The 23,102-nt window shown below is 45.0% G+C and overlaps 8 protein-coding genes across 8 annotated transcripts; 6 read left to right on the plus strand and 2 right to left on the minus strand.

The window, feature by feature from the left end:
* The first annotated feature begins 72 nt into the window (after positions 1-72).
* On the plus strand, positions 73-1,477 carry SJAG_00246 (acetyltransferase). The gene has a single exon (XM_002171502.2). The coding sequence runs from the start codon at positions 164-166 to the stop codon at positions 677-679; it is 516 nt and encodes a 171-aa protein (XP_002171538.1). The 5' UTR covers positions 73-163; the 3' UTR covers positions 680-1,477.
* On the minus strand, positions 738-3,735 carry SJAG_00245 (U3 snoRNP-associated protein Utp21). The gene is made up of 2 exons (XM_002171501.2): positions 3,571-3,735; positions 738-3,531 (listed from the first exon to the last, which is right to left on the minus strand). Exons 1-2 carry the CDS (start codon positions 3,644-3,646, stop codon positions 896-898), a joined length of 2,712 nt encoding a protein of 903 aa, XP_002171537.1. The 5' UTR covers positions 3,647-3,735; the 3' UTR covers positions 738-895.
* Positions 3,724-6,891, plus strand: SJAG_00244 (inositol hexakisphosphate kinase/inositol pyrophosphate synthase). The gene has a single exon (XM_002171500.2). The coding sequence runs from the start codon at positions 3,888-3,890 to the stop codon at positions 6,663-6,665; it is 2,778 nt and encodes a 925-aa protein (XP_002171536.2). The 5' UTR covers positions 3,724-3,887; the 3' UTR covers positions 6,666-6,891.
* Positions 6,892-6,993: 102 nt separating this feature from the next.
* SJAG_00243 (cytoplasmic tyrosine-tRNA ligase Yrs1) lies at positions 6,994-8,438 on the plus strand. Its single transcript, XM_002171499.2, has one exon. It carries the CDS (start codon positions 7,139-7,141, stop codon positions 8,336-8,338), a length of 1,200 nt encoding a protein of 399 aa, XP_002171535.1. The 5' UTR covers positions 6,994-7,138; the 3' UTR covers positions 8,339-8,438.
* On the minus strand, positions 8,355-9,838 carry SJAG_00242 (hypothetical protein). Its single transcript, XM_002171498.2, has one exon. It carries the CDS (start codon positions 9,442-9,444, stop codon positions 8,554-8,556), a length of 891 nt encoding a protein of 296 aa, XP_002171534.1. The 5' UTR covers positions 9,445-9,838; the 3' UTR covers positions 8,355-8,553.
* Positions 9,839-10,395: 557 nt separating this feature from the next.
* On the plus strand, positions 10,396-11,455 carry SJAG_05404 (hypothetical protein). The gene has a single exon (XM_011050666.1). It carries the CDS (start codon positions 10,557-10,559, stop codon positions 10,908-10,910), a length of 354 nt encoding a protein of 117 aa, XP_011048968.1. The 5' UTR covers positions 10,396-10,556; the 3' UTR covers positions 10,911-11,455.
* A 1,017-nt stretch (positions 11,456-12,472) lies between these two features.
* Positions 12,473-13,724, plus strand: SJAG_00240 (alcohol dehydrogenase Adh4). Its single transcript, XM_002171497.2, has one exon. The coding sequence runs from the start codon at positions 12,517-12,519 to the stop codon at positions 13,651-13,653; it is 1,137 nt and encodes a 378-aa protein (XP_002171533.1). The 5' UTR covers positions 12,473-12,516; the 3' UTR covers positions 13,654-13,724.
* Positions 13,725-16,652: 2,928 nt separating this feature from the next.
* Positions 16,653-22,668, plus strand: SJAG_00239 (cell agglutination protein mam3). Its single transcript, XM_002171496.2, has one exon. The coding sequence runs from the start codon at positions 16,764-16,766 to the stop codon at positions 22,602-22,604; it is 5,841 nt and encodes a 1,946-aa protein (XP_002171532.1). The 5' UTR covers positions 16,653-16,763; the 3' UTR covers positions 22,605-22,668.
* The last annotated feature ends 434 nt before the right edge of the window (positions 22,669-23,102 follow it).

The raw sequence follows: 23,102 nt of genomic DNA on the forward strand, positions 1-23,102 counted from the left end.
TTGAATTCTTTACTATGATTGGTTACGTGAGCGCGCAAATGATCAACTTGTATCGTTGTTGCCATTGCAAAATGTAGTCTAAGAATTGTCAATTGCGTTGGCTGTGTTGTTATATAATAACGTATCCAACAGATTTTAACGTACCCAGAACGTACATTGTCCAATGACGGGAAATATCAGTGTCAGAGAATACGAGGACAAAGACTACAAAAGTGTTCTCCAACTCATCGTTTCAATTCAGCGCGAAGAGTTCGGAATCCCAATTACAGCAGAAGAACAGCCAGATTTGCATGATATCCACGGCTTTTATCAAACGGGCCGAGGAAATTTCTGGGTCGCATGTGATAATGGAAATATAGTCGCTACAGTTGGAGTCAAAGATATGGGCAATGAAGAAGTGGCACTTCGAAAACTTTTTGTGAGTTCCCCGTATCGCGGTGCTCAGTATGGAACTTCCAATTTGTTGCTGCAGACTGTTTTTGATTTTTGTCAGAAGCACGGAATTCGGCGGTTGTACCTAGGAACAACAGACGTATTTGCCCGCGCCATTAACTTTTACAAGAAGAGAGGGTTCAAACAAATAGAAGAGTCATCCTTGCCTAGTACGTTTCCTCGGCTAACAGTCGACACAATCTTCTTCACCCACGAGTTTCCGAAACCATCAGAAGAACAGCATTAGTATCCGTAACAGCATCCTCAACCCGTCCCTCACTCTGTCCCCGCTGACGTCTTGCAAATGCCCAACCTGTAATGTAAATAACATTAAAACTGTCTAACAAAACCTATCTTTTTTTACCTTTTAACGTATCCGAGAGAAACAGTTACCAATAGTGTGTGAGAATTAGAATACTCACCCTCCGTTTGGCTCTCTGCCTTGCCAAAACAACAAATATTTTTACGTTCTGAGAAAGTTCAGAACACCGGAACAGTAATCAATGTAACTGGAGACACGCTCGACTTCCTCGGTATGGGCATTTTTCCAGCGCTCAAGGGCAATGCGCACTTGTCCCATACCGTCCTCTCGAGATTGCATTACAAGAACATCCTCATGAGCCTTTAAGAACGTAGCCATGTACGCCTCCACAAGTTCCACGTCCAAACGTTGGAGGAGTCGTTCTGTCATCGCTTGGATGAAAGCCACAAACTCTTGGTATGGCGGGAAGGCAGACAGTGAACGAATTTCCAAATCAACCTTCGCGATAGGAAGTCGCTTCATAAATTCAACAAGCTGGCTACAATTGCCGGAAAGCAGCAATTGCGTAAATTGAGTGGCCTCCAAAGGAAGCGAACTCACTGTAGTGGAAACACTTGTTTCGTTTTTAGTGTTGTTAAGAGGTGTAAGGGTAGCATTCTCAGCGAGTTCTTTCGCAGAAGGCAAAAAGAAAGGAGCCTTTTCCGGTGCCTTAGGTGCCTCCTTGGGCTTGTTACGAGCTTTAATAAGATCGATATTTACAAGCGTTTGAAATTGCACACGTGGCAATTTACTGAGCGTTTGAATCTTATCACTGAGTTGTGTAGCGGTATGGAATAACAAATCATCTTCCTCGTCCTCTTGGGTTTCTGAAGCCAAAGCAGTCTCAATCACTGAAACGCCTTGGTCACCAGAAACCGACGGTTCAAGAACGGCTGCAACATCATCAAGCTTAATGGCTCTAGTGGAAACATGATGGAACAGGGAACGGTTCGTCCAAAGATTGATAGAAAGCTCATCTACATGAGTGGTGGCAAGGTATTCTCCGGTAGGACCAAACGCCAGGCTTGTGCAAACATTAGGAGTAGCAAAAGCGTCAATTAAATGACCCGTTGGTAAATCCCAGACACGAATCGTCCGATCAAGTGAGGACGTGACGAGCCAGCGTCCGTCCATCGAGAAGCTGAAATCGGTCAGACGATTCGTGTGACCCCAAAGCTCACGAATAATTCTTTTCGTCTGAACATCAATGACGCGGACACCGAAATCATCACAAGCAACGGCTACCAGATCGGATGAATGGTTATAGATGGCATGAGTAATGGCACTTTCCATGTCAATGACATCCAGCAAGGTACCCTTATTAAAGTCCCAGAATCTCATAATACCGTCCAAACTCGTACTAACCAGCACCCGGTTCACGTTATCGAGCATGACGGCGGTTATAGGGCGGCGATTAGTCAGTTGAGCGCCAAAGGTACGACGTTTAATACCACTCTGCATGTTGAACACATCGATGATACCTCCTTGAGAGCCAAGGATACCAAAGTTTCCACAGCAACTAACACAAACGCTTTGAACAGGTGTTTCGTCTGTGGTCTGCAGCATTTTTGTTCCCAAAGCCTTGTTCTTCCAGCTCCACGTACGTGCTACAGATTCGCCCTTGTGTGCTGTGAGAACATTGTCCCAGTATTTCTCCTTTGCGTTCGATGAAGCAAACGATATAATCTCGGGCAATTTCAGTTCGTCTGGACGCACGCTCAGTTTGTTGGCTTTGGATGTTATAGAGCCCTGAGACAACTCAGTGGTCTGGGAGTCTTGGAAAACACTAATGGCTCTAAGAGACCTGTCCGAAGACACGGAAATGATAGAGTGTACAGTAGGCCCGTAGAAATCAATCTTACTAGGGGGGGCCTGGTGACCAGCACGAAGACGCAACAGTCTAGGCGCTCCATCCATGGAATCAAAAAGCCATTCTTTTAACGTATTGTCTGCGCTTGAAGACACAAGCAAAGGTTGTCCATTCAGAAATTGAACTTTTGAGACAGCAGCATTGTGAGCACCACGCTGCACGTTCTGCAAGCGTTTCCGGTTAAGATCCCAGAAGGTAATATCACCCTTGTCATTCGCAGAGGCCAAAACAGCAGTACCGTCTGTACGGAAAGAAGTACTGCAGACCCGACCTTCTTGTTTAAATTCCATGTAAGTGCTATCGGTGCGGATGTTGTGTACCAATATACGGCCGTCAGCCAAACCGATGGCCAACACATCAATGACGGGAGCTTGAGAGAGACTGGTCACGGCGCTTTCGAGTCCGCGGAAAACGTGGATGCACTTGGCGATACGAATGTTCCACAACTGACACGAGCCATTCGACATACCGAAAATAATTTTGTTTAAATAGGTACTTGGATGGAGTATGCTAGTAATCGAAGCCTTCGAACTAGGTTGAAATACCATATGTAGCTCGGGCGTCTCATACTTGCTTGCACATTTCCAAATGTAGACCTTGTTGGATCGAGTAGTAGCAATAATGTATTGACCAAAAGCATCCAAAAGCTGAATAGTATCATGTTCATCGTCTAAAGCAATTTTCCAAGCAACGTGACCGCGTTTGAAAGCGATGACAAAATGACCGCAGGCAGCAAGCATGTAATTTCCGTAAGACTTCAAAGCAGCAATCTTTTTCTCTGTCTGTTTACCCACGAACAACAGATTCAATTTCTCACAATCATAAGTTTGAAAGGCGTTTCCAACACAGGTTGTAGCAAGAAAATGACTTCCTCTGGCTTCAATATCAAAGGGAACATGATTAGAGACATATCCTATCGCACGAAAAGCTGTTTCTGTTAGTAACTCCCTTTTTAAAAGCTACTTACGAGCAAAAATTCTTGAATCCCGGGGTTTTTTGGCCGGTTCCGGCTGAATTTTGCGTTTTTTGTCAATTCCAGACATTTTCTATTGCGAATATGCAGTAGGAATATGCAAAAGACCGGCAGAAACTACACAAATTTACAGTTTACTGTAAATTGTGGTTTTTTGGTAGTTGTGTCTGGCGAAGAAATGTAACTGCGAACAACTCCCGATAATTTTTACTTAGTAGTACTATACCCAATCTCTCTGAATATAAGAGGGGAAGGTCTCATTAAGCCTTTACCTAATTGTTTACAAGAGTTTCATCGTTTTTTCGTTAAGGATGAGCATGTATAGTACAGCTAATGGCAGCATTGCTTCTGGACTATCGACTCCTAGACGATCAGCTACAGCCAGCCCAGTGACAAAACAGTTTTCTAAGAACAATGTCGTGGGTATATGTGCCATGGATGCAAAGGCTCGTTCGAAGCCCTGTCGGAATATCTTGAACAGAATCATAGCCAATGGTGAATTCGAAGCAATTGTCTTTGGAGACAACATGATACTAGATGAAGAAGTCGAGAATTGGCCTGCTTGTGACTACCTGATTTGCTTTTTTTCTACAGGATTCCCGCTTGAGAAAGCTCAGCGTTATGTCGAGCTTCGAAAACCATTTTGTGTAAATGATGTCGTCTTCCAGGAGTTGCTGTGGGACAGAAGACTCGTCCTTCGACTTCTTGAAGCAATCCATGTGTCCACGCCGAAGCGAATTGAATGTACTCGGGATGGAGGTCCGAAAGCCAGCAAAAAGTTGGCTGAAAAGCTTCGTCGTAAGTTTGGTATCAAGTTTCCTAAAATGCCTCAACCAGAGGTCAAGATGATTGACGAGGATACGCTGTCAATTGACGGAAAAACTATCAAAAAACCATTTGTGGAAAAGCCAGTTGATGGTGAAGACCATAACATATACATTTACTTTCCCAAGTCTGCGGGAGGCGGTGGTCGTAGACTGTTCCGAAAGGTCGCAAACAAGTCTTCCGAGTATGATCCAAACTTGTGCAGTCCTCGTTTGGAGGGTTCTTACATCTACGAACAGTTCATGAATGTTGATAATGCTGAAGACGTGAAAATTTATACGGTAGGTCCGAACTACAGTCATGCGGAAACGAGAAAATCGCCTGTTGTTGACGGAATTGTCAGAAGAAATCCTAATGGAAAGGAGATCCGTTTCATTACACATTTGACAGACGAGGAGCGAGCCATGGCTTCCAAGATTTGCACTGCCTTCGAGCAACCCGTTTGTGGTTTCGACCTGCTCCGCGTGAATGGCCGTTCGTACGTTATTGACGTAAACGGATGGTCTTTCGTGAAAGATAATAACGATTACTACGACAATGCTGCTCGAATCCTTAAACAAATGTTTTACGTTGCCGAAAAGCAAAGACGGAATCGCGTCCCTTCCGTGCAGGAAGTACTGAACCCACCTCCTCGTGAAAGTGAAGCATGGAGATTAAAGGCTCTCGTTGGCGTGTTCCGACACGCTGATCGCACACCCAAGCAAAAGTTCAAGTTTTCGTTCATTTCTGAACCCTTCGTTGCCTTGCTTCAAGGTCATAAAGAAGAAGTGCTTTTGCGTAATGAGCAACTGAACAGTGTTCTTGAAGCTACGACTCGCGCCATGGAACTGCAATCTGAGGATCCGGAAAAGTTGAAACAGTTGCGAAATGCTTTGGTCACAAAGAAGAATCTCCCTGGTACAAAGGTTCAGTTAAAGCCTGCATACAAGGAAGGAAAACTTGTAAAGCTTCAGCTGATTATCAAGTGGGGTGGTGAATTTACGCATTCTGCTAGGTACCAGTCGAAGGATCTTGGTGAACAATTCTACAAAGACCTGTACATTATGAACCGCAGATGTTTAGACGATGTTGAAATATACACATCGTCCGAACGTCGTGTTTCTACATCAGCAGAAATATTTGCCATGGCCTTTTTACAAAAAGAGACGATCCCCAAGGGCGCTTTTCACACGCGCAAGGACCTGCTAGATGATTCGAATGCCGCTAAGGACATGATGGATAAAGTTAAAAAGCGCTTAAAGACGCTTCTCCGCGCCGGAGACCCTGCCCGAGAGGAGTTTACTTGGCCCAAGGACATGCCCACTCCTAGCGAAGTGATGCAACGAGTCATCCGTTTGCTCAAGTATCTCCGTTCTGTCATGCGCGAAAACTATGCCATTCTGGGTCCAAAGGTTGACCTTGTTCAAACTCGCTGGTGTTGCAGTGAGAATCCAGCTTTGTTCCGTGAACGTTGGGAAAAGTTGTTCACTGAATTTTGTGATACGGAGAATGCCGACCCGTCTAAAGTGTCCGAGTTGTACGACACACTCAAGTATGACGCTCTTCACAACAGACAGTTTTTGGAACGAATTTTCATGCCCTACGTTTATTTGAAGGATCCTGAAAATCCCGCTCTCGTTCTGAAGGAGCGTAGCCGGCCACACTCCCCATTGCAAGCATTGACGCCTCAGATTACTGGCGCCAGCCGATTTGCTGAACAACCTCAACAACCCATGGGCAAGCTCATCGAACTGTATACGCTAGCTAAAGCTTTGTTTGATCTTGTTTCTCCACAAGAATATGGTATTGAGAAGACAGAGAAATTGGAAATTGGGTTGTTGACAAGTATTCCTCTGATGCGACAAATCATTTCAGACATTAAGTTTGCCAAGGACTGTGATCATCCCGTGACTCGCATTTACTTTACGAAGGAATCGCATGTGTACACGTTGCTGAACTGCATTCTTGAATCGGGTCTGCCCATCAAAACCGCTAGAAACCAGATTCCAGAGTTGGATTATCTGACACAAATTTGTTTTGAATTGTTTGAGCGCACGAACCCAGAAGGTGTCAAAGAATACTCCGTTCGCATTACTCTTTCTCCGGGGTGCTACGCCCAGAACCCGCTTGACATGAAGCTTGATGCAAAGCACTGCATAAGTGTCGCACCCAAGCGTTCTCTGACTCGGCATCTCGACCTCAACGTTTTCTGTGATAAACTTGAGGATAGAGTTAATTCGATTGAACTTCCTAACAAGCCTACACTTCCAGTAAACATCAGTTGAATGGACAATTAGAAAGAAGCACACAATTCGATATTTTGAAATTCATATTTTGTCAAAACCAAAAAATGCCGCAATTGTTTGTTCTTCTGTTCCCTTAACACCCTTCTCACATTCCATCCCTAAGGTTTTTTTTTCCATTTAGTTTCATACTGCATCCCCCACTAGTATAATAGATACTACAGCTTTGTGGAATAATTTTTTACGTCTAGATGTTGTTACGCTACGGAGAAAAGAAAGACCATTGTCATATATCGTACAGATTCTAGTCACCCGTATTCGTTTGTTTTCTGTTTTTTGACGCTGCTAACTTCCTGTGATTTGTTTTTGGTGGTGAGTTTTGGAACGGCTTACAGATTTTGTCCACGCAAAAAAGTTTTATCTTGTTGTCTATCTCAGTAGCAAATATCTAGGTGTCTGCCTACGTTTGAAGAACAGTTCCCCTTCTGTATAGGCAGTATTGTGTAGTGAACAGGATGTCGCTCTCAGTTGATGAAAAGTATGAACTAATTACTCGCAGTCTCCAGGAGGTGCTTGGAGGACCCGCATTGAAGGAAATCTTGAAAGAGCGGAACCTCAACTTGTACTGGGGTACTGCACCTACTGGACGTCCTCACTGTGGATATTTTGTTCCTATGATGAAGCTGGCCGACTTCTTGAAGGCTGATGTTCACGTCAAGGTGCTGCTGGCCGATGTTCACGCATTTTTGGATAACATGAAGGCTCCCATGGAGTTGGTTCAATACCGTGTGCGTTACTACGAGGCCGTCGTAAAGGCTATCTTGGTTTCTTTGAATGTTCCTATTGAGAAACTCAAGTTCGTCATTGGTTCTAGCTACCAATTGTCGAAAGAGTACACCTTGGACAACTTCCGTTTGACTGCCATTACGACGGAGCATGATGCCCGTCGTGCTGGTGCTGAGGTGGTCAAGCAGGTCTCTAGTCCTCTCCTTTCTGGTCTGCTTTACCCCGGTATGCAGGCTTTGGATGAACAGTACTTGGAAGTTGATGCCCAATTTGGCGGCGTTGATCAAAGAAAGATTTTCGTTATGGCTGAAAAGGTTCTGCCTGCCTTGGGTTACAAGAAGCGTGTTCATTTGATGAACCCTATGGTTCCTAGTTTGGCCGGCGGAAAGATGTCTGCCTCTGCTGCTGCTAACGCGAAGATCGATCTTTTGGATGAGCCTAATGTTGTGAAGAAGAAGATCCGTTCTGCTTTCTGTGAGCCTGGTGTGGTTGAAGAGAATGGTTGTTTGGCATTCTTGAAGTTTGTCTCTTTCCCTGCCATGGCACTTCGCAATGTTGATGAGTTTGTCATCAACCGTCCCGAGAAGTTCGGCGGCAAGATTGTGTACAAGACATATGAGGAGCTTGAGAACGACTACCGGGAAAACAAGCTCTCTCCTCAAGATTTGAAGTTGGGTCTTGAGGATTCCATCAACTGGTTGCTGGCCCCCATCCAGGAATACTTGAAGGGTCTTCCCGACTTTGTCGAGTTGATTGATCTGGCCTACCCCGATCCAACCAAGAAGCCTAAGAAGGACAAGAAGCAAAAAAAGCAGAAGACTCCAAAGACTGAAGCCGCTGCTGCTAAGGCTGCTGCCGCCAAGGCTGCTAAGGCGAAGCAGGCTTCCGTCGAGCAAGTCACAAAGGAAGTAGCTAACGCTCAAATCTAATCAAAACTTTTTTGTTCCATAGACCAAATGAATTAGTAAAGTCGGCATTGCCAAAATGGGGAACAGTTTCTTTTTTAGGTTGCCATGAAGTGTACGACGGTGTTATGTGTACTACGGGACCATCTATCTACTAGACAGAGCTGAGCATGTAAACATGAATCGCACTTTTTGCTTTTTATTGTCGTTAATATGAACATTAAATCTTTTTCTCCAGATTAAGCAGAAGCCTTAGATGCCTCGTAGGTCTTCTTTCCGGCTTCGTCCAATTTTTGGAAGAGCTCGGGAGAAAGCTTGATACGAGCAGCAGCAACATTTTCTTCCAAGTGTTGGAGCTTGGAAGTACCGGGAATGGGGAGAATGACGGGACTGCGTTGGAGAAGCCAAGCAAGGCAAACGTCTGAGGGAGAGCATTTGAGCTCTTTGGCGGCGACATCCAAGATGCTTCCGGACTTGCAAAGGTCGCCGGCAGCAAGAGGACACCAAGGGATAAAAACAATTCCCTTCTTTTCACAGTAGTTGAGGACGTCTTCGGCCTCGCGGTTGACAAGGTTGAACAAGTTTTGCACACTCACGACCTTGAAGTATTTTTCAGCGGCTTGGATATCCTCCACAGAGACATTACTGAGACCAACGTGCTTGATCAAGCCCTCCTTTTGCATGTCTTGAATCACTTGGAATTGCTCCTCGCGAGGGACCTTGGGGTCGATGCGATGCAATTGCCAGAGAGGAAGTTGCTTGAGACCAAGACGACGAAGACTCATCAAAACACATTGTCTCAAGTACTCGGGACGGCCAACAGGCTCCCATCCATCGGGGGAAGGACGAACAACACCGCCCTTGGTAGCGACCAGGATGCCCTCGTAGGGATACAAGGCTTCACGAATCATGTTCTCACTGGTCTCGGGGCCATAGCTATCGGCAGTGTCAATGAAGTTGATGCCAAGGTTGGGAACACCACGGAGAGTACGAAGCGCTCCTTCCTTGTCTTCGGGTTCATCCCAGAGTTTGGGTCCAGTAACTCTCAAAGCACCATAGCCGATACGGTTAATTTCGTATTCGTCGGCAAGTTTAATAGTTCCAGCCAAAGCAGCACTGATTTTTTGCATGTTTATGTAATGGTATATCGAATATAGGGATGGAGTTTGGGGTGTTCCGATACCACTTTTATTTTCGCCCGTGAACCTCACAGCTTACTAAGAAACAGAAGTATTTTGGCATGATCTTAGCAAGCCGCGTTGTTAGCACGGGTATCACCATTGATAGGATCTGAACAAGAGCGCAAAGCGGCTTCTTGTGTTCGGTAGTTGAAATGCTTAAATTTCTTTCGTGGAAATAATCGAGGAAGTTTTGTCTAGAAAATCAATGAACAATGACCATTCCCTAGCGAAGAAAATGGTGCCGATTTAGACTACCTAATGACTAATTGAGCGCTCATTCGTATGGTTTGAGGTTCGCAGACGGGGTTTAAATATGTTAAAAACGTATGAAAGCGATTTTTATACAAAGAAAATGAAAAAGCGAAAACAAAAAAATGGGTGTTGGGAAGACAAAGAGTGTTCTTTGTGAAAGTTGCGCACTGGTGTCATACATACTGGTGTCATAGTATTCTATTTCGCACAAGTAGATGGATTGTGTCTGAATGGATATGATGAATTGGTACATAATTCATTTAGAGTTTGCTTATATAAATAGGGTTGAGTAAAGTTGTGTTAACGCATAAGGCATGTTTTTTTGACGAGCGTGTGGGCTTGATTTTTTAAAAAAATTGGATTTGTAGTGCTGTTTAAGTCATTTTTGATTGATGTTGACATTTGACTTTGTTATACCGAAACAAAGAAGACTCAGTAGTCGCAATTTATCTACTAATTTTTCTGCGAGTGCCATTTGTAGTCCTGTTGAAATTGAGAATCTGAATATCAAGCTTCTGTCTAATTTGTGTGCACGAACTTGATTATTTTAAAAATAAAAAAATAAATAAAACAAAGTAAAGTAAAAAAAGAAAAGAAAAGAAAAGAAGAATGAATATATATATATACACATATATATATATATATATTAACAAAAACCCCTTGTGGGAGAATAAGAATACACCTGTTAAAGGGAAACGTCTATAACTACTCTTTAGATTATGTCACTAACATACTTTTAAAATCTAAACTTTCATTGTATCTTGCCATTATTCATTGATTTGTACATCCGTCACGGTAAACGGTTGCTTATGACGTCCTCACACAGCGTCCATAGTAGCATTGGAAACCAGTCTTACTTTGGTGAGATCAGCATCAGTTTTCGGGGGCGGAAAAAGAATAAGGGAATGTGGCTTTTGGGCTTGCTCAGAAATGTTATAGCCCTTATTGTAATACGCCCACTGGGGACTGAGGTCTGCGACTTTGTATTATCACAGCTTCCAATGGTATATCGGTATCTGTGTGGGACCGATACGAATGCGTGTGTCGAACAAAAAAGAGTAGCATGTGGTAAACCCTGTGAGGGAGTTTCAGCTGCACCAAATGCATCTTCTTACTATACTCAAGTCGGACAAGTTAGTTACTCATCAACGACTTTCAATTGAATATGAGGAGTCACCACTCGTGACATAACAGCCCAAAACTTATGAACTAGTTCGTAGCTGTTATCAAGAAACTCTTTAAAGAAAACTTTTCTTAATAAAACAGGTTTAAACGAAGGAAATGAAATGTCGTCGACCGACACCACATTCAGTCTAGCTCTCCGCTCACTTAACTGATCATCATCGACGAGTCATACACTGTAACCTGTCTGTCTCGAAAGTTAAACGCAGAGGTAGATCCGCAGATCAATAATGATCGCTCTTGTGTGATTTGCTCAAAATAACGAAATAAAGGATTCATTGAATAAGAGACTCAATTCGCACTGTCATCATTCACACCAAGTATTTGACTGACTGCAATAAACACACTTATAGCGAAGCTGTCCTAGATTAGACCTCCCGAACCAAGCAAGTAGTACTGGTGTTCATCTTTGTTGTGGGTATTCGATCCAAGATTTCTTCTATCCTACCAATTGCTGTCGCAATGAATTTCTCTTTTTCTTTCTCATTCCCGTTCCCTTTCGTTTTCCCCTTCTCTTTCTCTTTCTCTGTTCATCGCACAAACTAGAGACTACAAAGCTTCCCCGCTCATCTACGCCATACCCTGCCTGTGTGTCGGCGCAAGCGAATGATCGACGATGATCTTCGACGATCACGGCATACCTCAGCGACTGAGAGTCTGGATTTTCTTCCGTTCACATGTCTCTCACGGACTGTGGCCGTTGACTGTTACTGTTTTTTCTTGATTGGTCGGTATTAAGGAGCTCGGTTCTGTACCCAGTTTAGTGGTGCCAAGTGTGAGAAATGATGAAGATCGTCACGCCGATCACGAAAATCGCTTCATGCATATTGCCGAGCAAATCATAGTCGACGCTGATCGCAACTAAAGACGCGCTAAAACAAGGCATGCTTTGAAAGGCAAAGAAGTTGCTGCGAGAGAAGTCGAAAAATCGCTTTCCATAGGTGCTGGTTTGCTCAATTGTTATTATTTACATCCAAGATACGTCTTAGTTCTAAATACTTGCTTTTTTCTTCGTCTAGTGCACCAATTGATTTCGGCCTTTTGCCCACGAAACGTCGATCATGAGTCGCAGTAAAAAAAGGAGGAACTGTTCTATCAAACGATCTGCCCACGACTACGTGCACGATTGCATCATGGAGAACAACTTTCCCAGAGATAATCCCGAATTTGTCAGCTGGAGCAATCACGTTTGCGTTTCTTGTGCTGTGAATGGGCGAGGAAAGGCTTGTTCTAGGGAATTAGAAGCACACAGTTAATGACGAAGTATCTACCAATAGAATGAGCTACAATTGTCCACAAATTTGCTTGACCCATTGCATCCACGGACAGTCGCAGAATCGTGTCTTGTTTATTCCGCTGTCGGCCGCCGAACAGCGATCAATTTTAGCCAATGAGCTTGTCGCTATTAATGGATGAACGGCAGATCAAGCCGACTGCAGATCCCCTGCTTCGGCGGGTTATTCATGAGAAATGGGAAATCACGGACACACAATTGCGACGCCACGGCTGTAGAAATTGGTATAAATAGAGAAACAAATTCCCTCTATATTGTCATCCACACTTACTTTTTTGTGCTATTCCTTCCTTATGTCTTCTGTCAGCGCGTTCTACATTCCTTTCTTCAACCTTTTCGGCAAGGGTTCCCTTGTCGAGGCTGCCAACCAGATCAAGAACGCCGGTTACAAGAACATCCTCATTGTCACCGACCCTGGTATCATCAAGATTGGTCTTTGCAAGCGCGTCCAAGACTTGTTGGAGGAGCGTGACTTGAAGGTCGCTGTCTACAGCAACGTCCAACCCAACCCCACAGTCTCCAACGTCGATGGCGGTGTCAAGGTTGTTCGTGAGCAGAACAGCGATGCTATTGTCTCCATTGGAGGTGGTTCCGCCCATGACTGTGCTAAGGGTGTCGCTTTGCTCGCTACCAACGGCGGTAAAATCCAGGACTACGAGGGTTTGGACAAGTCCAAGAAGCCTCAATTGCCTTTGATCGCCATTAACACTACTGCCGGTACTGCCAGTGAGATGACTCGTTTCTCTATCATCACCGAGGAGACCCGTCACATCAAGATGGCCATTGTCGACAAGAACCTGACTCCCCTTATTTCTGTCAACGACCCCGAGACCATGTATGGTCTCCCCGCCGGTCTCACTGCCGCCACTGGAATGGATGCTCTTACTCATGCTGTTGAGTCTTATGTTTCCACTCAAGCCAACCCCATCACTGATGCTTGTGCTCTCAAGGCCACTGAGCTGATTGCCAAGTTCTTGGAGCGCGCCGTTAAGAACGGTAAGGACGAGGAGGCTCGTGAGATGATGGCTTACGCCGAGTTCTTGGCCGGTATGGCTTTCAACAACGCTTCTTTGGGCTACGTCCACGCCATGGCTCATCAATTGGGTGGTTTCTACAACATTCCTCACGGTGTTTGCAATGCCGTTCTTCTTCCCCACGTTCAACGCTTCAACTCTAAGGTTGTTTCTGCTCGTTTGGGAGACATTGCCAAGCATTTGGGTGCTTCTGAGCATACCGCTGAGGGTGCCATTCAATTCATTAAGGACCTTGTTACTCGTATCAACATCCCCACTCATCTCGAACAGCTTGGTGCCAAGCGTGAGGACTTTGACATCCTTGCTACGAACGCTATGAAGGACGCCTGCGCCGTCACCAACCCTATTCAACCTACTCACGAGGAGGTCAAGCAAATCTTCGAGTGGGCCTTTTAAGCCAACACATAGAATTTCTCAGCAACTTATGTAGTGCCACGTTAAGTAATAGAAAAACGTTTATTTTGGAAAATGTGTTGTGGCTGTTCGCAAGCGCAGTGAGTGTAGTAATTTGCATTACTATGATTGTGGGTCTTCTATTATGATTACTACATTCTAGTAAAAGTGCACGCTGTTTGACTCAATTCAGCTACACGGAAGTATTACTACTATGTAAAGCAGTGGCTGAATATAATTTGATCATCGTCATAAGTGTATATGTATCTTCCCCAGGCTTAGTTTGCTGCTTAGGCTTTTGCGTTTTTAATTGTATGAATGATCGAATAACCTAGACTGTAAAACACAAACGCTATCCTCAAATTATGTTTGTGCAGTCAGTTACCATTCAATGACTTTAAAGTTAGTAAGCTAAAAGAATATCGCTATCGGGCCTTATGATACTAGTTTCTTATGGATGCAGTCGATCACTACACTTAGTCCTTTATTCACTAAAAGCGCAATTGGGATGCTTCAACGTTTCGTTGTTACTGGAGCGGATAGTCTAAACGTAAATCTAGAGATGTAACTACTTACGAATCATAGTTACGGAGAACTTGATTGATACCTATGGAGTTACTATATAACCAATGTCTTTTTTAGTTATCCTCCGGTGTTCACTATACGCAAATTCAAACTTTTATTTGCGTGTTGTCCTTACTAATTAGAAAGTTAGACAGAGTACATTCTCGCTCGTAACACGACACGCTTGTTTATGAGAAAAGCGATTATTAGTAAATAATGCAGTGTTGTAACCCACCACGCTAAACATTTAACTTCTCATCAAAAGCAAACGAAAAATAGCTCGAGCGATACTTCACACTATTCTACTCTATGTATGAATACGCTTTCGGTTGGAAAAAGTTATAGGAAACATAGTAGCTACTGGAATGAGCGACGCTGCAATCGAAAATTTCGCCTCGCGAGAAAATGTTTAGCAGTCTATAATCTTTATATAAATATATATCGAGTACTTGTGCACGACGAGCCGCTAGTTAAAGTAGTACTTTACTCAACGTCATTGTTCGTCGAGACGGCCGTATACACTATTGAAACACTAGTTCCCCTTGTTTGCATATAGTCTTCTATAGGGCGCGGCTACCTCCTTACACGAATCCATGTGTAAGGGTCCATAACGATGCAATGATTGCACAGACATAGTTGCATTTAAACATTATAGCAATACGAGCATTGCTCATGCGACCAATGCTTCGCTCCTAAGACTTTCCCTTGTTGGAAAGGGTGTGAGGATCGAAGGGACAGATCGTCCAACCAAAGCTGGCGCTGGTCATTTTCGTCATTTAGAATGGGCCAACCTGTTGGCCGTGTACCCGCCGACTTCCCGTATACCCTTGTTGATTGCGACACGGTGTAAAACCAATCAATGACTCACGGAACTTTCATTAGATGTCTACAACCATCTCCTCCTCCACCTTTGACTACTTGTCCCAACATAACTCGATACTCGATACTTCATTCCATTGCCCCGTTCCACACGTCATATTTTTAATGGGTGTGGGGGACCCTTGGTGTAGCATCCATGCGAAAGAAGCCCCTGACCCCATACTACCCTATCTAACCCAACACGGAAACTATCTGATGAAACACAATTCTCGCAATTCACACAGCCCTGTGGTCGCGGGTTTCTCAGCTACAACACGTTATTCAATGACATGATTACGATTGATTTTCTCGTGAGCTTGAATGAAAGAATTAAGTTACGTAGACCTGTTCGTAGCGAGATATCGCCACAGATTAGTCAGCAGGATCGCGAAGTTCCACCCACTGTCGGTCGGACACGGAATCTTGCCGACTCGAGAGTAACATGAGCTTAATTTTAGACTCTGTCTTCCCCGCTCTCCGCTCAGGATGCCTGTGATTCGTAAACCAATCAAGAGAAATAGTTTTCTTTTTATTAAATTTCCTCCTGCCAGTGTGTCCATAGGCCTAAATCGGCTTCTTCTGTTAGCGTCTCTGAGGACAGGTACGCGGCAATGGGAATTATTCCGCCCGAGGGTCGGCAGTTTTAGTGGACCAGTCGGTGCCTCGTGCACAGCTAATACCGACGATAGGGGTTGTAACCCGCACGCTCGGAATATGTTTCTCGCTCATTGGTGCAAGCAAAACTAAGTGACGCTAACTCAGGGGCTAGCTTGTGTTAGTTTCGTTTTAGCTCCCTAATAGCCGAACCGTCTTTCCCATCGATATGACTGGGGTCGAAGGGATGAAAAGGTAAAGTGTGAAAACTCAACAGCGGTTTCCTGACGTACTGGTGATGTCCATTAATCATAGGATCACTTTAATTCGTGGCCTTCATATCGATACTTATTTTTATTACCACACAATACATTTCAGGTTTTAGTTTCGCTTGATGCAGAAAAGCCAATAAACAGATGATTATCCCTCCCCTCCAGCACCTCCTTCCCCTCTCGGCTTCCAGCAACGGAGGGAGTGGACGCCGAGTCAATAGATATGTTTTCTTGTCCAGCAAAGCAGTAGCGGCATTTGCGATTGCGGGGGTACCCCTCGTGATGCTTGGATTGGGACTGCAGGAACTCTATGAAACAGCAGTAAACGTCATTTAGTAAACAGAGACTGCTTAATAGCATTCCACATCGAATTCTTTGCTCCAGCCGAGCCATGGGATTCACGGCGTGGACGAATACTGCATACAATTCTCTTCTCTCAACCAGGATGACTTCATTGCCCTTCCGGTCGTTTCGTCGTGCCGACAAACGAGGTGGTGGACCCTTGGAGTCGGCTGAGGTAATGTCGGTTTAAGATTGTGATTCGCCAATTTTGATTCGCTTATAAAAAAAGCCGACAGCTCGTGATTTCGATTTGTGATTGGTAGCTACCCGTCAATCCCTATTTCCCTTGTGCGAAAAGAATCGCGCACGGGGAGCTACCGTAGCGTCATATCCCCGGGCTTGTTTCAGGGCCCACTTGTTGCTATTCCGGAACGATCGTAGAAGAGAGAACAGCGTTACTGCGGTTTTTTAGCATGGATTCTGGGATTATATAAACCCGAATCACTCAACAGATGTTGCGAGTAGAACCGAAATTCTCTCAGAATGAAGGTGAAATCTCTTTCCTTGCGCAACGGAAGCAGACGCTCTCTATTTGCGCTATTCGCGTCGCTGCTTAGCGTTAGCGTCGACGCCATTCCTCACCATGGTCTTTACGGTGGGGATGCCGTTTCTTGCGCGCTCACTAAGACCGTCCATGCAAGCTATACGACCACTAAGACACACACAGTCGCTGAATTGTGTTCGGCCCCCCAGGTGACTTCGACTATCCCCGTCACCTACACTGAGTACCTGTACTTCACAACCCCAGGCGTGTACACGGTGCCCTGCAGCGGTCCCGCGTCGACCTCTGTCGTTACCACCGTCGATACATGTCCCGCAAGCACCGTTTACGAAACTGTGTCGACTTCAGTTGTTACCGCGACTGTCGCTTACCCTACTACGGTCTTCAGCACGAGCTATGCTGCTAGTTGCAGCTGTTACGAAACTCAGACTTTCATTTACAACCCCACTGCTTCCCCGGATTTCTCGCTGCCCCAAGGGGGAGCCGCCGCTACTGTCGGCGGGGGATCTGCAGAAGGATCACCAGCTACTACTGCGACTTCTACTACCACCATAAACGCTGCGGTTAAGTCCGGCAGCTCAGCAGCTCAAGGATCGTCTCCGTGTAGCGGTTCTACCGTCACTTATACACTTACTTCAACCTACTATACCACCTTGAAGGTCCCTACCACCTTATCATGTAGCACTCCCACAACTGTTTCTTTGGGTTCGGAGACCGTTACAGTCACCAATGTTCCTACCGTTACCGTTGTCACTTATACAACGACAGTTCCTAAGTCTGTCGTTTGCTCTCCAACAGTGACTTACATAACGGAAACAACCGTTATTCCCGTTACGGAAACACTCACCTACCCCGTTACCATAACTACTGACGATACTCATAACACTGTTTCTGTCGTTACATCGACATCAACGCGGACTTCATACCTTACTACGCTTGTAAAGCCTACTTTTACAGTAACTGAAGGCTCAGAGTGCACCACCAAGACAGAGTCTGATGCGGTTGTAGTCGTTGTTCCTACCACCAAAACTCTTACTCAGTATGTTACTCGCACAAAGTCGGGCGTGCAGTCTCAGGAATCAGCCGGCAGCGCTGTGACCGAGACCGTCACCTCTTTTGGTGCTGTATATACTACGGTTCGCTATGAAAACATAAGCACCACTGTTGTTCCCTCCGTCGCTACAGCGACTGTCACGACTGGTAGCGTCGCTTTCACTACGACAATCGTCAACGGTAATGCTACTACGGTTGAGATAGTTGTTCCTACCGGCGTGGTTACAAAAACCGTCACTGCTGGCAGTGTTGGTTTCACTACCACGCTTCCCGTGAGCGGCAGTACTACGACTGTTGAAGTCATCGTCCCTACCAATGCCAAGACTGTGACCGAGACTGTGACCCTTGGGTCTGTAGGCTACACCTCAACTTTTGTCGCGGATGGTACGACCACTGTAGAGGTTGTCGTCCCTACCAACGTAAAAACTGTTACTGAAACTGTTACTGCTGGATCTGTTGGTTACACTTCAACCTTTGTAAGTGGCAGTACTACCACTGTTGAGGTTGTCGTTCCTACAAACGCAAGCGCTATTACTGAGACTGTGACCTATGGTTCTCGTGCATATACTACTACGCTTCCCGTCAACGGTAGCACGACCACTGTAGAGGTTGTCGTCCCTACAAATATCAAAACTGTGACTGAGACTGTCACTCTTGGTTCTGTTGGCTACACCTCAACCTTTGTAAGTGGCAGTACTACCACTGTTGAGGTTGTCGTTCCCACCAATCCTGCTGTCGTGACGGAGACTGTCACTTACGGTTCTGTTGGTTTAACGACTATCCTCCCCGTAAGTGGAAACACTACTACCGTTGAAGTTGTTGTCCCCACAAGTGCCGTAACAGTTACAGAGACGGTTACCTCTGGTGACGTCGCTTATACTACCTTACTTCCTGTCAACGGAAGTGCCGCTACAGTTGAAGTCGTCGTTCCTACCAATGCAAAGATTGTGACGGAGACCGTGACCTATGGCTCCCGTGCATACACTACTACGCTTCCAGTGAATGGTAGCACAACTACTGTTGAAGTCGTCGTCCCTTCCAATGCTAAGGTTGTGACTGAAACCGTCACCCTTGGTTCTGTCGGCTATACTTCCACTTTTGTTAAAGACAGCACCACTACTGTTGAGGTTGTCGTTCCTACAAACGCGAGGGTTATTACTGAAACAGTAACTTTTGGTTCTCGTGGTTATACTACTACGCTTCCTATTAACGGCAGCACCACTACCGTTGAGGTCGTCATCCCTACCAATGCTAAGGTTGTAACTGAGACTGTCACTCTTGGTTCTATCGGCTATACTTCCACTTTTGTTGCAGATGGTACGACAACTGTAGAGGTTGTCGTCCCTACCAACGTAAAAACTGTTACTGAAACTGTTACTGCTGGATCTGTTGGTTACGCTTCAACCTTTGTAAGTGGAAACACTACTACCGTTGAAGTTGTTGTTCCCACAAGTGCCGTAACAGTTACAGAGACGGTCACCTCTGGTAACGTCGCTTATACCACTTTACTTCCTGTCAACGGAAGTACCGCTACAGTTGAAGTCGTCGTTCCTACCAATGCAAAGATCGAGACCGAAACTGTAACGACCGGATCCGTTGGTTACACGTCAACTGTTGTCGGCGGTAGCACTACTACTGTCAAGGTCTTCGTTCCAACCAATGCTAAGATTGTGACCGAAACCGTGACCTATGGTTCCCGTGCATATACTACTACGCTTCCAGTGAATGGTAGCACGACTACCGTTGAAGTCGTCGTCCCTACCAATGCTAAGGTTGTGACTGAGACTGTCACCCTTGGTTCTGTCGGTTATACTTCCACTTTTGTTGCAGATGATACGACAACTGTAAAGGTTGTTGTTCCCACCAATCCTGCTGTCGTGACTGAGACTGTCACTTACGGTTCCGTTGGTTTAACGACTATTCTCCCCGTAAGTGGAAACACTACTACTGTTGAAGTTATTGTTCCCACAAGTGCCGTAACAGTTACAGAGACGGTCACCTCTGGTAACGTCGCTTATACCACTTTACTTCCTGTCAACGGAAGTACCGCTACAGTTGAAGTCGTCGTTCCTACCAATGCAAAGATCGTGACCGAAACTGTAACGTACGGTTCTCGTGCATTCACTACAACTCTTTTTGTCAGTGGAACTACGACTGTTGAAGTTGTTGTTCCTACAAATGCTAAGACCATGACCGAGACCATCACCTCTGGCTCTAGGGGATATACTACGACACTTCCCATAAATGGTAGCACAGCTACCGTTGAAGTTGTGGTTCCCACAAGACCCGCCGTTGTAACTGAAACGGTTACATATGGTTCTATTGGTTTAACAACTACTCTGCCTGCTAATGGCAGCATGACCACCGTCCGCATTGTCATTCCTGCTGATTTCGCTTTCGTAACTCAAACTGTCACATATGGTAGTGTTGGTCTGACAACCACTCTCCCTGGCATCGGAAATACCAAGACAGTCGAGGTTATTCTTCCTGTAAAGCCCACTACCGTTACGGAGACCATCGTATCTGGTAATGTTGGCTATACTTCTACTCGTCCCATAAATGGAAGTACCGTTACTGTCGACGTCGTCATTCCTAAAAGACAAGCTACTCTCACACAAACTGTGACATTTGGAAATGTTGAATACACCTCCACTATTCCTGCTAGCGGTTCTATTCCTGGTACCGTGATCATCGTTGAACCTACTAAGCCCGGAACTGTTACTAAGACCCTTACGTCCGGTTTCGTTCAGTATAACTCTACTGTTCCCGCGAGCGGTTCTGTTTCCGGAACTGTCCTCGTTGTTGAGCCCACAAATGCTGAAACTGTCACTAGAACTATCACGTCTGGAGATGTGGAATACACTGCCACTACTATCCCTGCCAGCGGATCTGTTCTTGGTACTGTGATTGTCGTTGAACCTACTAAGCCTGGTACTGTTACCAAGACTGTTACGTCTGGCTTCGTCCAATACAATTCTACCGTCCCCGCCAGTGGTTCTGTTTCTGGTACAGTTCTTGTTGTTGAGCCCACAAATGCTGAAACTATCACTAGAACTATTACGTCCGGAGATGTTGAATACACTGCCACTACTATTCCTGCCAGCGGATCTGTTCTTGGTACTGTGATTGTCGTTGAACCTACTAAACCCGGAACTGTTACCAAGACCCTTACTTCCGGTTTCGTCCAGTACAATTCTACTGTCCCAGCAAGCGGCTCTGTCTCCGGAACTGTTCTTGTTGTTGAACCTACTAACGCTGAAACTGTCACTAGAACTATCACGTCCGGAGATGTTGAATACACTGCCACTACTATCCCTGCCAGTGGTTCTGTCCTTGGTACTGTGATTGTCGTTGAACCTACTAAGCCTGGTACTGTTACCAAGACTGTTACGTCTGGCTTTGTCCAATACAACTCTACTGTTTCCGCGAGCGGTTCTGTTTCTGGTACAGTTCTTGTTGTTGAGCCCACAAATGCTGAAACTATCACTAGAACCATTACATCTGGAGATGTTGAATACACGGCTACCACTATTCCTGCTAGTGGATCTGTCCTTGGTACTGTGATTGTCGTTGAACCTACTAAACCTGGTACTGTTACCAAGACTGTTACGTCCGGTTTCGTCCAATACAACTCTACTGTTTCCGCGAGCGGTTCTGTTTCTGGTACAGTTCTTGTTGTTGAGCCCACAAATGCTGAAACTATCACCAGAACTATTACGTCCGGAGATGTTGAATACACTGCCACTACTATTCCTGCCAGCGGTTCTATTCTTGGTACCGTAATCGTCGTTGAACCTACTAAGCCCGGAACTGTTACCAAGACCCTTACGTCCGGTTTCGTTCAGTATAACTCTACTGTTCCCGCGAGCGGTTCTGTTTCCGGAACTGTCCTCGTTGTTGAGCCCACAAATGCTGAAACTGTCACTAGAACTATCACGTCTGGAGATGTGGAATACACCTCGACTACTATTCAACCCAGTGGATCCGTGCCAGGTACGGTCATCGTGGTAGTTCCATCGGCTCATTCGACTGTAATGTCGACTGATTTCTACGCATCCACCGATTATGTTACCACTGTAACTGCCAGCGGAGTCGATACAGTTATTGTTGGTATTCCTACGGCAGAATGCAACGGTGTCCGTGGTCTTGCATACGCTGCATATGATTATGACGATCCCTCAAAGACCCAGTTCTGTAAGATGACGGTTACTAACACCAGTGCGTTTACACGACCAGCTTATTTCGGTTCATCCAACTTGACACAGACTTCTCCACTTTTCACTGGTGTTTTCAGCAGCAACACTGAAGTTCCTGAATGGACTTCGTCTCGTTACCTTCCTGCTTACCCACCCAACGCTGCTGCAATGTCTAAGACATCTGCAGCTTGCAAGGCTTTGGTTTATCAATTTTTCTTCAGGGCTCCTGTTACCAGCACCTATACCTTCACAGTGCAAAACGTCGACGATGTTTTCTACGGCTGGTTTGGTGACAAGGCAATCAGTGGTTGGTCTAATACAAACTATGATGCTTATGCCAAGTGGAGACGTTCGGCAACTGGTATGGGATCATGGAGTCTTGGTACTCTTCAGGCCGATAGTTTCTTGCCTGTAAGACTTATTGTTGCTAACGGATACAATGTCGGTGGTTTCAATTTCCACTTTGTCGACGGTAACGGAGACGTTCTCATGACAACGGCTTATACGTATACTGCTACCTGTAACCAAGAATTCCTTCCGTTCGGACGAGGAAATGGAGGTGTGGATAACTAATTCTAATTTATAGCTTGTATAGTTCTTTTTCAAAATTAATCTAATATTTTATTTTGTACATAAATTTTGTACTGGTTGAACTTTATTTTAACGATAACCAAACTTGCTGCTCATATGGTAACAAATGTGGTATACTTAATGTTTTGTAAAAAGAATTCTATACTCCACTGGGAAAATTCCGTAGGAAAAAGCAATCACTAATAGAAAAGTTTGGTGTACAAATAACGAAGCTGCTCATTCAATATATGCGTTCCAAAGCAGCCATTAATGTGTATACTATCAATGAGTTCTACTTCTTATGTAACAAATCCCCATAGTTATTCGTATTATAACTAAAGCTTTACTTTCCGATTAGGCACATGAGAGCAGCAATAAAATAGCATACGCATGAACGGTCTTACGTATTTAGAAGGCATCTTGAACGTATCTGGTAACTTAAGTTTAACTGTAATCTCAAAGTACATAATATATGAAACTTTTAGTCTTATAGCTACATAC

Source organism: Schizosaccharomyces japonicus (assembly GCF_000149845.2).
Source record: "Schizosaccharomyces japonicus yFS275 unplaced genomic scaffold supercont5.1, whole genome shotgun sequence".
In the NCBI taxonomy this organism is placed as follows: domain Eukaryota; kingdom Fungi; phylum Ascomycota; class Schizosaccharomycetes; order Schizosaccharomycetales; family Schizosaccharomycetaceae; genus Schizosaccharomyces; species Schizosaccharomyces japonicus.

What these genes read in the sequence shown, in the direction of transcription:
- SJAG_00240 (XM_002171497.2), top strand. Translation starts at nt 12,517, where the DNA reads ATGTCTTCTGTCAGCGCGTTCTACATTCCTTTCTTCAACCTTTTCGGC.
- SJAG_00244 (XM_002171500.2), top strand. Translation starts at nt 3,888, where the DNA reads ATGAGCATGTATAGTACAGCTAATGGCAGCATTGCTTCTGGACTATCG.
- SJAG_00242 (XM_002171498.2), bottom strand. Translation starts at nt 9,444, where the DNA reads ATGCAAAAAATCAGTGCTGCTTTGGCTGGAACTATTAAACTTGCCGAC.
- SJAG_00245 (XM_002171501.2), bottom strand. Translation starts at nt 3,646, where the DNA reads ATGTCTGGAATTGACAAAAAACGCAAAATTCAGCCGGAACCGGCCAAA. An exon ending in GGATTCAAGAATTTTTGCTC is followed by an intron (nt 3,532 to 3,570) that starts GTAAGTAGCTTT and finishes TAACAGAAACAG; the next exon opens with CTTTTCGTGCGATAGGATAT.
- SJAG_05404 (XM_011050666.1), top strand. Translation starts at nt 10,557, where the DNA reads ATGACGTCCTCACACAGCGTCCATAGTAGCATTGGAAACCAGTCTTAC.
- SJAG_00243 (XM_002171499.2), top strand. Translation starts at nt 7,139, where the DNA reads ATGTCGCTCTCAGTTGATGAAAAGTATGAACTAATTACTCGCAGTCTC.
- SJAG_00246 (XM_002171502.2), top strand. Translation starts at nt 164, where the DNA reads ATGACGGGAAATATCAGTGTCAGAGAATACGAGGACAAAGACTACAAA.
- SJAG_00239 (XM_002171496.2), top strand. Translation starts at nt 16,764, where the DNA reads ATGAAGGTGAAATCTCTTTCCTTGCGCAACGGAAGCAGACGCTCTCTA.